The sequence below is a fragment of the Phaethon aethereus genome (assembly GCF_964289735.1).
Source record: "Phaethon aethereus genome assembly, chromosome: 5".
Taxonomy (NCBI): Eukaryota; Metazoa; Chordata; class Aves; order Phaethontiformes; family Phaethontidae; genus Phaethon; species Phaethon aethereus.
Genome location: NC_138579.1, coordinates 63,932,961 through 63,947,319, shown reverse-complemented (window position 1 = coordinate 63,947,319; position 14,359 = coordinate 63,932,961). Strand labels below are relative to the sequence as shown.

The window sequence follows — 14,359 nt, the reverse complement described above, 5'->3', positions numbered from 1 at the left end:
TTCTTACCCAGCAGGATGAAGGAGGGTCCATACTGTGAATATCATGGTGCAAAACCTGAGCTGTATCTTTTTGTTCACCTTGCATGCATCTCATTCCAGAATTGACAAACTGACACACTTTTATGTGCTAAGTGCAGTATTGCTTCAAAATAAAAAGTGCTTATTTTAAGAAGTGTATATATATAAAAAAAATCTATAACACAGGTAGATTCAAAATAGTTCAGACAGTTAAAACAAAATGCTTTTAAAGGAGTATGGACAGCTTCTGAAACATGATATACTAAGGAACTGGGACAGGAAATATAGCATAACTTAAATCACGTATGACAATCTATGGCGTGGAATGGCTGTGTGAATTAAGCTGGGTTTTTTACGCTATAGATCTTGTGTAGGGGTATAGATGTGCAATGTGTTTCATGATTCTTTAGCTTGTCACATTTCCTCATTTTTTGCTTTTTCTAACTGTTTGTCTTTCAAATTGTAATTATGTTCATTTAATTTTCTGACACAGTGCTAAGAAAGTAATTTCAAAGCCAGCCAGACTATGGCCTTTGAAAGGATAACACAAAAGGACTGGTACAAAATCCTGGGTGCAAAGCCATCGGACAGTCCAGCAGAACTAAAACAGAAGTACCAAAAACTTGCTTTATTAGTAAGTATGTTTTTGTTATTCAAGATGTACAAAAATAAATTTTATAAGCCAATAAGATAAAAAATGCAGGTTTTGTTTTTCCTTTTTTTTATAGATACAATTAATCACAGTGTGTTTATGATATCAGTTCACCGAGGATGGTTTAAGTTTGAAATAAATATCTGGAGTTTATGAGTTACCATTATGTTTCACAAAGAGGGGTTGTGTTGTTCTGATTCCAAAACACTGATATGTCTCCTAGCTTTACTAAACATTCATGAATGTTTAGGGTTTTTTTAATTTATGAGTCAAATACTTGTTCATCAGGTGCTGGATAATCAGGCATACAAGTGAAAGAAGGTCATTGTTTGTAGCATGTAATCATGAAATGTGGTAATTGATACTTGTGGTATTTACTATCATGCCTGTAGTTACAGTGTGCTGAATGCAACCCTTGAATATATCAAGACCAGATGCAAATAGCAAAAAGAAGTTCTTCCTGATAATCTGCCGTAATGGAATAGAAAATGTATAGGAGGAAAATATATTAATACCAATTTTATTTGAAAGTTTCTGGTGCCTTTTTGTGGAGTCATGTTTTTGGTCATGCATTAAGACTTTATGTTTCGTGAATTCTCTTAATTTTTCCTGTACTCCTGGTATACCTGTATAATCTCAGAGCTTTACCAGATTACTTTGTATAATTCTTGCTTCTGTTTTACTCCTTCCCCTGAATTCAGGCTTTTTGATCAAAAGATGCTTTGGCCTGGTTTTCTGAGGAAAATGGGTGTATTTTTTTGACATTGTTGACCATTTTCAACCAAATTTGATAGACAAATAGACGTTCCAAGGTAACTGAATTCCTGTTTCTTGAAAACTGGCAACCTGGTAGAGAAGAAGGAAGAAGGTGAGCAGAACTCAGTTTTTATATGTTCCTTTAGGTAGCTGCAAGCTAGACTGTCAGTATTGGCAGGGCATTAGGGAGCACATGCACAGCTAATCTTGCTTGGTTTGAGGTGTCAGAATGAGCGTGATAAGAAGTTGGGATTTTTAAGTGAGGTGAAGAGATTAACAAAACTCCCCTTGACTGGCAGAGGTGAAATAAATTCATGGGTTGGTTGGTTGTTTATTTCTAGTCCCAGTGAAAACTGTTTTAAAGGTCATTTCACCCATATGAAATGTGTTCCAAATTTACAGATTTTGATACTCTTCAGTTGGATTTGCTAAGCAATCCTGCTGTACATCTACTCCTTCTCTGTGCTTCTTACTACCTTTCTTTGGAACTGATCTGTGTACTTAGAGTCTTAAGTTTCAACACTTTACAAGAAGTTTGCATGCAAATATAGGAAATAAACCCTTTGGTCCTCACTATTAAACATTAGAGAATCAATGTAGGAGAGTGCTTCGGAAACCAAGCTTCTTAGTTGCACTCTTAACAGAAATAGTTTTTTTTTTCTTGGACCTGCTAATGTTTTTGTTTTACTAAATTACTAATAAAATGTGAACAAAATATTAATAATTATCTATTTCTTCTTAAAGAAAACAATAGGGGGCCACAGTGTAAAATACCTCTTCTGTTCAGATAGGGGGCTAATTTAAACTGAATACTGAATGGAATTAATGTGCTTCTTTCATTATGAATCTATATGTAATAATGGTATTAGAATCATATGTAAAGTATTGTTCAGAGCTGTTTGCCACAGAACTGAAACTACGTAGTGCCTTTTCTGTACGATTTTTTTTTAATGAAACTGACCCATTGTGTTTTAGCACTGTGCTTTCACGTAATTATTTTGAAGTGTATAAAGTGAGAATTGTTGGCATTTACCACTGTCTGTTTACATCTGTAACTGTAGTTTTAGAAGATGAAAATACTATTTTAATGTATAAGCTTTTCTTTAGAACCTGTGTGTTTCTAAACTAAATGGTTAGTGCTCTTCATTTGATAAGTCAGCGAAAAATGTTAGAGAAAATGAAGATATGTTTGTTTTTTTCTTTTACTGTTCAGATCAGAATTCTTTTGCTATCTCTGATGGATCTCTCTGAAAACCCCCGCTGATGTTTATCTGTAGGTGTTTTCTCCAAGGCAGATCTGCTGCTTGTCTGTTGTTGTTACCATATGTCCTATCTCTATTCATCTTTTTCTTTTAGCTGAACTGTTACAGACTCTACTTGTTTTTCCCCTTACTAATACAGCATCTAGCAGAGTCAGTCTATAGTCTGTAAAAACATGGTGGTAATAAAACAACAATTATTTTTATGCACCTTAAAAACTAATTGGCTATAGGAGCGACTGGAGACTACAGTACATTCCTTCACTAAAAGTTGTTCATATAGCACATACTGGAAGTTATTGCCGCAGATGTTGAGTCCAAGGTGTTACATGGTTGTAGGAGTAGTTAGGCGTTCATGAAAGAAAAGTCTACCATGGCATGTTAACACAAAAAAATACTCTCTCTGATTCAGAAATCCATGAGCTATGGACTTCTGAATATTGGTGGAATATACAAGGGCGTTGTGGTTGCATGCTTGTCCTATCCTGATACTATTCCCTAGGCATCCACTGTTCATTGTTAGTAAAAAGCATAGCACTGGATGGACCTCTCATCTGTTGTGCCCTATTCGTATGAAGAAACTCCCTTGCTCCCCAAGTAAAGCTTGTACTTAGAGCTCTTGGCAGCTTCACGCCTCTCACTGACAAAGTGCTCATTTGGGTTTTCTAAAGCTATTGTTGGAGATGGTGGTGGCAGAAGTAGTAGTACTACACGCAGGTGTTTTTATGTGCCGTGGCAGCAGTCAATTATCGGAATAACTCCAGTGTGGCAGCTGGAATAGCAGATGAGTGCAGCCGTGTATTGCCTGTTAAAAGATTTCATGACAAATTACATGGTCAGTACAGAAACTTTTCTGGCTAACGTGTAGCAGCAGAAGTTAACCTCCTGAAGAACTGTACTGTGCTGATGATCTTAAAATCCAAAAGTTTATAAAGCAACTCGCATCCTGGATACCAATTGCAGTTAATATGACATTCATTCTGTGGTCATGAATATTCTGATCACAGAAGCTCATTAGCATCAAACATAATAGACAGTGAATTTTATTTTTAAACATAGTTCTGCTGTTAAAATAAAAATGGCAAATGTCTGAGCCCAAGCCTTCTCCAAATGATCCCCAATGCTTCATGTTGAGCATTTGCTTTTTGCCATCTGCTATTTTCTGTATTTGTCCACACACGTATGCTTAGCATCTTGGTTGAACAGGCAGATGTAAATTTCCAAAGCTAAAGAGTTGGAGATCTTGCCATATGTCATCCAAAAGACATTTGTAGTTAAATTTGTATTTGTAGTTGACATATTTGTAGTTAAATCTCAGGACTGTCCTTAATAATACAAAGTGGTATGTAATTAAAAATGCTTGAATTGGAGGTTTGTAAGAACTATTTCATAAGAGTGAGTTCACTTAAAACTGATTTTTAAAATATAACTTGTTTTTGTGAATTCTAACGAATTGATGATGGAAGAGGTTAATAAGTCATCATAACAAATAAAACTGTACATATGCATCCTACTAGAGTGAATAAATTTACTTACCATTTTGCCATATTTTGCTTTGCTGTACTTATTTTTTGCCATTTGGACAGGTCACAACCTATATTGCAGTGAATTATTTTACTACAGACAATGTCAATTCTGTGTTTAAGAATACTATTAATTTGATACAGAAAACAGCACAAGTTTGGCCTAAAAGTAGTGATATTTTTTAAATTGGTATTTCTTTACTTCTTGTCTTCTAAATATTTAAGTAAAAGTTCATATTTATAAAACTTCCTTGCAACTTAATGAAACTTCTTTTTTTTAATTTTGTGTACTCATGTGGCTGTGATACCTGGGTCATCTTAATGCTTTATTATTGTAACAGTCAATAGAAGCTGATGTCGACAGACTTTTGAGCACGTGTGTGACACTGGCAATTCTATAAATTGCTTATTTCTTAGTTTTAAAACAAAATCAAACTTCTGTGTATGCTGGTTTATACTCCAGTGTCTAGCACAGAGCTTCAGCCAGTAGTTCAGGGAGGGCAGAGAAGGGGATTAGAAATGTGTATTTTGTAACCGGCATAGCTCAGTGCAAAGATTCCTAGATTGCCTGTTTTAAGTTCATGCTAAAGGGCTTTCTGAAGCACAGAAGACTTGCAGTTTCCATCACTCTGAAAAGCATCACAACAGATTTTAAGAATTAATACGTTGTCTAAGTAGTAGCAGCGTGGTCTTTAATCTTCTGTCTTTGGAAGGTGCTGATGGTTTTGAGATATTTGGGATATATACAGCTTTTTTATCCACAATTACATACACAGTTGTTTCAACAAGATTTCTTAAATGGATAAACAGGTTTTATGCTGTATACTTAAGTTTTTCAAGGGATCCATACAGCTTTTAGGAAGGACAGTGCTTATGTTCCATTTCTGAATGGGGATAAAATTAAAGTAACAAAAATAGGATCTTGCGGGAAAAAGTTTACACCATCTTGTTATTGGCACGATTTTTACATCTCCTTTTGGTCTAGCACTTCGTGGTCAAAGAATGAGTTGCCAGATTGTATTCAGATTTTCATGTTCTGCTCTATATCTGAAAACTGTTTTTTACAGGGAATAAAGTTATCAAACACATAAGCTTTGTCTAGCTGAAAATCGGGTGTCTGTTCCTGTTGATGCTGATATTATGGGATACCTTTCAACCGGAAAAAAATTATTGTTGCAGGAAAATTATATGCTGCTGTTACAGTGTGTGCCGTAATCTTAAAGAAAATCCATGTAATTTGAGCAAGGAGTATGCAGGAAGCTCTTATTTTTAATATGGTAAGGAAATGAAATGTACCATTTAACACATAGTGTTAGAAAGATTATCTTTTTATCAGAAGGGGTGGTGTGTGTATATAAATACAAAGGTGATCACTTAATCTGTTTGAAAGAGTAGAAAATCTGAAAACAGAGCATCAGGCATAGGTGAGAATGACTCTTAGCAACAATAAAAAAGGACATTAATAGAATTTTAATTTAATGAAGCAAAATAACTTCAAGAAGAGATTGTTCCATTGAGCCTGCATAGAAGAAAGAAATCTGTCTTTCTGGAGAGAAAAAAAAAATCTGTTGTAACTTATCAGATTTATGTACACATCTAAATTTTGCAATCACAAGAAATGCAGAGTGTATTTCTATAAAAGATGTGCTTCCATGATTGTTGTCTTAAAGTTTGTTCCAAAATAAATTCGATGTTATTCTTGAAATCACCTGCCTACTGAGGAACTTCTTTTCATGCTGAGTTTAAGCTGAGAATTTGAATCTTTAAAGTGAAAATACCTTGAGCTTTGTATCAGAAGTTTCATACTAAGGCTTTTCATAATTAGAATTGTCGTGTGTGTATTCTTTTTTTTTTAATAACCTTTGCAGGTTTTTTATTTTTTGTTTGAAGAGCAGCATACTTGTTAGAGATACTTAACAGATCATCTTGCTTGGTTAACTCTAGTTTCGGCTAATTCTAGTTTCAGCTAACTTGTAGAAAATGAGTTTTGTAATTTGACAGTATAATCAGAACAATTTCAGGGAAACCTGGTTGTAGCTTGACCAAAGTTAATATAATTGCAACGGAGAGAAAGATCAGCCACTAAGTTTAATACAAAGGACTATTGTTTTGATGTTCTGGGTAGTTTTATTTTGAGCTGTTCTTTACACCTGATTTACTACTTATGACCTTAATAAAATACAAGGGGGCATATCTTCAAGTTGGGACTTGAGAAATTGGTTATTAGCTTATGTAGTATATAATGAACCTCAGTGTTACAGAAGTCACTAGCTCAAACAGCTTGATTAGCCAGACCATGATCATGCTGATGTTCCTTCTGCTGTTTAAGCTATGAGAGCTTTTGCTCAATTCATCTACGTCTTTTTTTGTGTGTGTGTGCTTTTTTGTTTGTGTGTTGTGGTTTTTTTTTTTTTTCTTAGACCAGAAGAGGTCTTGTCATATTGAGTAGTAAGTCTGAAGAACAGGCACTTACCCTGCAATGATCATATTGCAGTAACGGGAACTTTTCTCAATCTGAATGGTATCGCAAATTTGTTGCACGTGTCAAGATGGCACTTAAAAGCCAGATGCCCTGGAGATGCGTGATGCTGCCACGTGCAGTGATACCGACTGCCGCAGGTGAGGCGAAGCTCCCGCGCGCTCAGTCGGAATTGTGCGAAGATGTAATGCTGGCGGCAGTTGGGCCTTGGGCCCTACATGCGCTCCTTAGGGTAACCGGCCAATGGGAGTGTATATTCTACATAATTAGGCAGCTGGCTAATCAAATGAAATGCAGTGATTAGCCAGCTGGTGCTCTGATTGGTCAGCAACCAGCTGGAAGGCGTACGCCGGACACAGCCTATGCAAGAACAGGCTGGGGAAGGTAGCCTGACTTGGGGAAGGGAGCTGGGGGGGCAGAGAGGTCATGGGTGTTGGTGAGGAGGAAAAGGCTGTAGTAAGGTATCGAAGCAGGACATAAGACAATATTGCTGTGTAGTCTGCAGAACTCCTTTATTAGAGGTGTGTGTCTGCCATATCTCAGTTTATGTGGAGCGATGTCTCACTTTTTATTACTTTATAATGTGTAATTTTTTTATATTGTTTTTTGAAAATGTAGGTGAGTTTTAATGGTGTGAACATCCCTACAGCAGAAAGTTATTTTTAACTGTTATGTAGAATATTAGAAAAGCTGTAGCATCACAAAATAAGCTGGCAGATAAGTAATATATTACTTATCCTGGTAGTTCAGCCAGTTATGGAAGTAATGTTAGTTTGGAAAATTATTTCTAAAGGTAATGTTTACTTACTGGGTGATTGTCCATAGTTTGTTATGATAAATAGCTTCTGATACTTCATCCTCTGTAGTTTTAAGGTACACACACAGAACAGAATGGGCATCAGGCAACTGAAACGAGAGATTCAGCTAATGTGTGCTTGGCCTTTAATGTTGTTTATGCTCTGCAAAGGAATCCGGAATCTGATGCCTCTCTTGAACGTTTTGTGCACTGATTATATAAGTTATTAATTGTAACAATATATTAAGAACAGAATCTACGCTGTCTTTGGTAGACTTTTTGTGAAAGGTCTTCCTTCCTTATAAATATTCACTGTGCCCTGAGGAAGTATAAAATTAAAAGTTCTGATTCAAAATAAAATCTTATTACATTCCATAAAGATGTTTCTTAATATTTGTAAGTGTTCTTTCAGCACCTTTGAAGACACATTCGAGTAGTTTATATTGCATGGTGTGCTTTTTATCTCATTTCTGAAGTGAGACATCTGAAATAAAAATCATGTAGCAAAAGCTATGAATTAAAGCACAAAGAAGGAAGCTCAAAAGACTGGCATAATGTTTTCATATACATAAATGTTCTGATTATTCTGATGTTTGAGCAGCCACAGTCAAGAGTACCTTGAGTTGAGTTGTTCAACAGTTTCAAATCAGACTTTTTATTTGTCTACTGTTGACATTTTAAGCATGGAGTCAATCATTTAAAGAAGCTATAATCCCAGAACATGAGTTTGAAGGATAATAAATATTAAGGGTAGAATCAATCACCTTGTAATAATTGTTTATATAAGGATCTCTTATTGCTATTAAATGAAACTGACCACATTTGTGCTGAATCAGAATAGTTATTAGATTTTTAAAATATCGTCATATGATGTAGTACCTTGAAAAGTTTAGTGTTTTGGGGACTTGTGTTTTGTGGCGTTTTTTAGATTTAAATAAATTATCTGTGTAATTTTGCCTTATGTTTAGAAATTTCCATAATAGTTATATTACGTATTTTAAAGTAACACATTCCTTTTTTCCTTCATCTTTAAACACTTTAGAGTCAGCAGATCACCCATGTGAATGATATTAAGAACTGTCCCACCCTCCATGTTTTATCTTTTCCTTGCCTCGGTTGATCATGAATGCTTTCTCATCTCACACTGAGCCCAGTCAGGAGACATAAGCTCGTTTGAACTGATTTAATGCAGAATTTAATTCTACACCTGAAGGACTGTCTTGTAGGACACTTTGTAGATAGCTTGGATTATTATAGTAAGAAAATTCACGTTTTTTGTTGTAGTCTGCCAGTTATTTGGATAAGCTATCTGTCATTTAATTTTCAGTGTGTCAAAGGTAATACTTTAAGGCTGAAAAGTCAATAGTCAGATATTTTTAAAACTTGACCCTTCGTTGTTATTCCCAATAGATTAACAATGTAAAAATTCAGAGTTTGTGTTGCTTGGATTTATGACCTAAGAATGTCCATGGTCAAAGAAGGTAAAGATGAACCAGTTTTCTTAGGAGCATCTTAGATAAACAATTTTCTTTTCTTGACATAAAAGTTAAATAGTAACTAATTAAGTGCTTGAGGAGAGGCTGAACAAGTATTCCTCATTTAAGAGGTACTTACCTTCTGCCAGAGCATGTTAGCAATCCAGTATTAGTTGATACTGCTACAGAAGAGCAATACAAAGTACAGGCTTGGTAGGATTCTCTCAATGTAACTATGGCTTCTGTAAACTTTGCTATTGCAACTCAGGTAATGAAAAGTACTGGAAACCTTGGATTGCTGGGTGATGACTTCATCTGTATCTCTTGACTACCCCTTCCTACAATGGGAAAGTTCTGTAAAGGTTAAGACAGTCTATATAGAATGCTTTTTAAATATCATTGGCAAAAAGATGAATAATAAATTTTGTTAAGTGAGCATAGTATACTATTGTCACATGATTTCCTTGAGTCATCTGGGAAGTATGGTGTTTAAATAGTTATGAGGGTACACTGTCAAAATTGTTTCCTTACTGCAAATGGAGAGATGTGCCAACCTCAAATTAGAAGTTAAATTAACACCAAACTAGTGATCAATCCAGATATAAATACATCCTTTAAGCCATCAGTGTGAGTAAATCCAATCCAGACTAGATGCAAAGTTTATATGGTTTTGTGGATTATGTTTGGAATTGTTTTGTCACTATGGGTATGAACTTTTGAAATAATGGAATGCTCATGTGGTTTTTTGGTTTTGTGGGTTTTTTTAAATACTGGTGTGATGTCCATGAAGTGAAGTGTTTATGCAATAGTCATAGCATATTTCATGGCCTCTGATTTTAAGTTTTGAGACTTCTCAAGATGCTTTAGACTTACTTGGCATTGCCACAGATATGAAAATATTGTCTATACAACAGGCTGTGGTGCTTCTGTTTTTGTTAGGATATGATGTGATATGTTTATTAATGTATCTCTCAAGTTAAGCTGCCTCTTAAAAGGTAGGTGATTTCTTCACGGGTTTTGTACCTGAGTCTTTTTTAAACTGAGTGCTAAATACTCTTTGTATTTAGCATTTTATGTCCATTTTAGAAGTTATAATTTGGCTGGCGCCTAACCTGTTATCCTAAGATCATGAGTGGCTTCAAATGCTGTAGAGATTCTATATTGCTCCTAGAGATAGGGAAAGCTGAAAGAAATATTTTCAAGAAAACATAAAAACAAAACCACCTGCAACTTTTGAAGTGTTATGCAAGTGTTACAGTTAGGTCACGAACAAATAATTTGTTACAACACAAAAACCCCCATGTTTTGTGCTCAGCAGTCCTTAGGAAGTTGTGAGGTATCAAGGTAGTTGACTTTCTTAGCCTACAGAAAGGTATTCATCTTGCAAGTCACGGTGCAAGCTGAGGACTACTGCTGCCTGTCCCTGCCCTTCTGCCAGATGTTACACAGCCAGGAAAGAGCATCCTGTGGGTTCTCCTTTGTGTATGTGTCAGCTGGAAAAGTTCATGCCCATTTTTTCAGAAGTTTAAGCAACCCTGGGTTTTTTTTAATAATACAATAGAGGATTCTGAGTTTTGCTTTCACATGAAAGTAGCATTTGCCTAAACTTGTGTCCTAACCATTTCTGTAACTGGCATTATTTTATGACTAGGGCCACGTTAACCTTTGCCTAAACAATAGAACATCACTTAATGTGATGTTTAACAGTGTAAATTGTGAGCACAGGGACCAGAAATTTAAAAGGAGCTTTTAAAATTCCTTTTTGTATTTTTATTTTTACCTTTATACTCCTGTAAATTTTAAAATGCTTCATTTCTTTCCTTCTTTCCTTTGCTAGTTTTTGGTGGGTTTTTTATTGCTTTATCTTCTTCTGTGTAGCGTAGTTTCCAAAAGGCTTTTTAAAGTAGCTTTTGAGGCTCTTGGGTGGCTCTTCATAGGAAAATAAGGAGCCATGGAAGCAGAAGAAAATGAAAGAGAAGCTATTTGTAAAGATGTACTTTCTGGTAACCATAGGTTCTGTTTCCTCTCCTCATTTTCATACCTTCAATAGATAAATTAATCTTTGCTTCTATTTATACAACACAATTGATTTGCTTTTTTATTGCTAAAAACTGAAACTTTTGCATTTTATTTCAGCATTAAGTTTGTTCAAGAGCTGAAAAGGATAAGAAGTCTGAACACTTAATATGAAAGTTATATGAGGTAATTACTTGTTTTGTTGGGTTCTTCTCAGTCTAATGGAGTTAGATCTTTCCAGAGACTGGGGAATAGGGGGTGAAAGGACTAAGAGTTTGTTACTTAGGTTTCTATTAGATGGACTAGTTATTGCTGCTGCAGAAATGCAGTCCGTTTCCCTTGCCAATGCAATAGGTTATCTTTCTCATCTTGAGAAAATTTTCAAACAAGAATCTGCAATTGCTTCTTTTTGCAGGGTGAGCTGGAGTGCTTTAAAGTAGCAGATTCATGGAGTGTTACCTTGAACAAAGCAGAGACCTACTGTCAGTAGTTAAGACCAGTAAGAGAGTGTAGGGTCAAAATAATGGTATCATGATACTACAGCACTGTGATAACAGCAATTACATTAGGAAAGGATTCTGGTCATACATAATATAATCTTTAGACTTTAATAATTTACTGCAGAAAATAAAGTATTTTTAATTAGAATTTACTTCTTGGTGTAAGACCAGATCTGCAATGACAGGACTTTTACAAGTAGCATCAAATTGAAAGTGGCTGTTTCCATGGAAGTTGAATTTACTTCGATAAAAGTATAGTCATATTTACAGTGGCAATCCTGCTGCTACTGCAGTTAAATACATAAAACAAGTATGCAAAAGATGGGGATTTTGGCAGAAGACACTAAGTACAGAGAAGGAAAAGCGGATCTCTCTTCAGATTTTTCAGGTGGCTCTCAGCTCAGATTCATGCCCAACTTGACCAAAGATTAAGATTTTCCAGTGAATAATAGAACCATTCCAAACTCTGGTCAGAAATTAAGGTGTGATTTAAATGTGAAAGAGGATGTTGTGGTGAAATTCTTGGCTTAATCAGAGAGAAGGTTGAGGAAGTTTAAAGTATGTTTAAGCAAGATGCAAATCAGTGAGCTTATGACAGTGTAATTTATTCTGTGGGTTTTTTTAATTGCACTTTAGATGTCTCTAGTAATTTTCAGGAATTTTCAGGGCTGGATTGGTAGTATCATTCTCTGTTTTTACTGTGCAGCTATTAGTGAATGCTAGTAATGTGGTCTGCATAACTGTTGCATATTGCTGTGTACATTTAATCCCAACTTATTTTTTATTTTGTCTGTTTTTAAAAGAAAGCAAGTTGGGTTGGCTGTGAGTGTTTTCTTTTAAAATTATTAATTGGGTGATGAATACCTAAAATGTTACAGAAAAATTCCTTTTTCCTCCTTTGTGCTGTCTTGAGGATGCTTTGCTGCAAATACCTTGAGTCACAGAAAATATTTCGTCATAGTAACAGGTATAGCAGCAATAATATTGTCTGAAATATTTCTATTCTGATGGTTCTTCTGTATCTCAAGTAAAGCTGGAGGTCTGCTGTGCTGGATGTTGTATATAGCAGTGGTTATTCTCGCCTGAAGGTATGGAAAAGATTAATAATGTGTGCAAGCAGTTGAATATTGTGTGGGAAACTCAGACTGATACTTGCATAACAATTTCTGATTGTGACAGAATGTAAGGGGGGAAAAAGGAAGAAGAATGGACAGTTTTCACCACCTAATTGATCACTGAGCAATGTTAGAAAAACGTCATAGAATGGATCAGGTATAAGAGAATAGAAGGAAGATGAAACTGTCTTTTTTTACTTTTCCTCAAATGAGGAACATTTCCTATGAATAAGAATCATCCTGCGGATGGACAGTGGCAGCTGGAATCAGTGTCAAAGCAGATAACAAGATCACGTAGCAGAAGGCTAAAATTGTTAAAAAGCTTAAAGATTGTTTGTGTTCGGGGAAAAAAGGAAGAAGAGATGGATTGAAGTAATGAATCAAGAAGATAAATTCCTTGCTCTTTTGTCCAGCTGTCTTTGGATAGACATCCTTTGGGGGAGTTTAAATCTCTATAAGAAAAGATCGAATGTCACAAGGAACTCTACACTTTCTGTTTCTCCTCTTTGCAAGTGGAAAAAGCAGGCTACTTCCATGTTCCCTGCTAACTTCTGCCAACTGAGTGAACATGTTGAAAAGATTGATTGTGGGCTAGGAAAGCAAGTTTAAGACCTGGAATCACTCTTTTCATGGAAGTGAACAAGTTTCATGTTTCAGAGAGAGTGCTTTGTTGCAAAAATAGCTGGAATAAGAAAAGCACCTTCAAAGTAATTTTGGTTTGTGCTGCTTTAACATAAGAGCTTACCTCTTCCCCCCTCAGCTCCCCCCCTTCCCAAATACTTGCCATGTGAAGCTTTTCAGTACTGAATTGTGCTAGTTACTTAACAGGGGATAGCTTACAAAAATGTAAACAAGTGTGTAATCTGATCTAGTGAACGTAGTCACTTTTTTATGTGGGTATCCTCATGAAATACATGTATTGCGTTCCTGATATTTTTGCAGATGAAATACAAGTCCCATATTTAGCCCACTGAACATACGTCTTGCCTGTTACAGGCTTTGTGTACAAGAAGGGATATGATCACATCAGTTCACTTTAGAAAGCCTGTAGGGGAGGAAAATGTGAAGCAGATATTTTAAAACAATGAACTTTTTTATTGGCTTTGGTCTCCGTTTTTGATCATGCTAATGTAGTGCAGAGAAACAATGAAATGTTTTTGATGTAACCTTGTAGTAGGCATTAGGTGGCAGTAGTGTGTTGTATTTGGCAGCTGCTTTGTCGTATGTTTTTCTCTTCTGCGATTTTTAGTGCAGTGTAATAAATGGAGAAAACATGTATTTAATTTCTTATAGTTTTTATAAAATGCTGATTTATGATTGTTCTGACTGTATGGGCAGCTGTTGTTTGGACTGCTGTACGCACAGGTGGGATTAGCATACCATAGTTTCTGCACGATATTCATTACTTATTTTCTGATGCACACTATCTAACAGTGATAGTATTAACTGCAAATATTCTGATGAGAAATATGCTGTTAATGGCAAAGTGAATTTAGTTTTGCAGCCTTCACTTTTTCACAAGCTGTTTCTAAATTTAATATAGCCTGTTAGATGAAGTATGTTTTTGTTCTTGGGCTTACTCTTTTTTTTTTTTTGTGGATAAAAAAACAAATTTGGGCTCAAGAGGATGTTGGTAGGAACATAATTAACTTTTCAGCATAGCGGTAGTGTTGTCACTCCAGATCTTAGACAAGTGTGATTACCTTGTGACCCTTCTGGATGTTTCTTTTCCCCTTCATCCTTGTTTCTCACAGGTAAAGGATCTCAAGG

General features: G+C 35.6%; 1 protein-coding gene across 1 annotated transcript in view; it reads left to right on the top strand.

Moving 5' to 3' along the window:
- The first annotated feature begins 352 nt into the window (after positions 1-352).
- Positions 353-14,359, top strand: part of DNAJC24 (DnaJ heat shock protein family (Hsp40) member C24) — a 35,899-nt gene continuing 21,892 nt past the window's right edge. Inside the window, exon 1 of the mRNA XM_082000682.1 lies at positions 353-652. Coding sequence (XP_081856808.1) covers positions 545-652 — 108 coding nt within the window. The 5' untranslated portion in view covers positions 353-544. The remainder of the gene's footprint in view (positions 653-14,359) is intronic.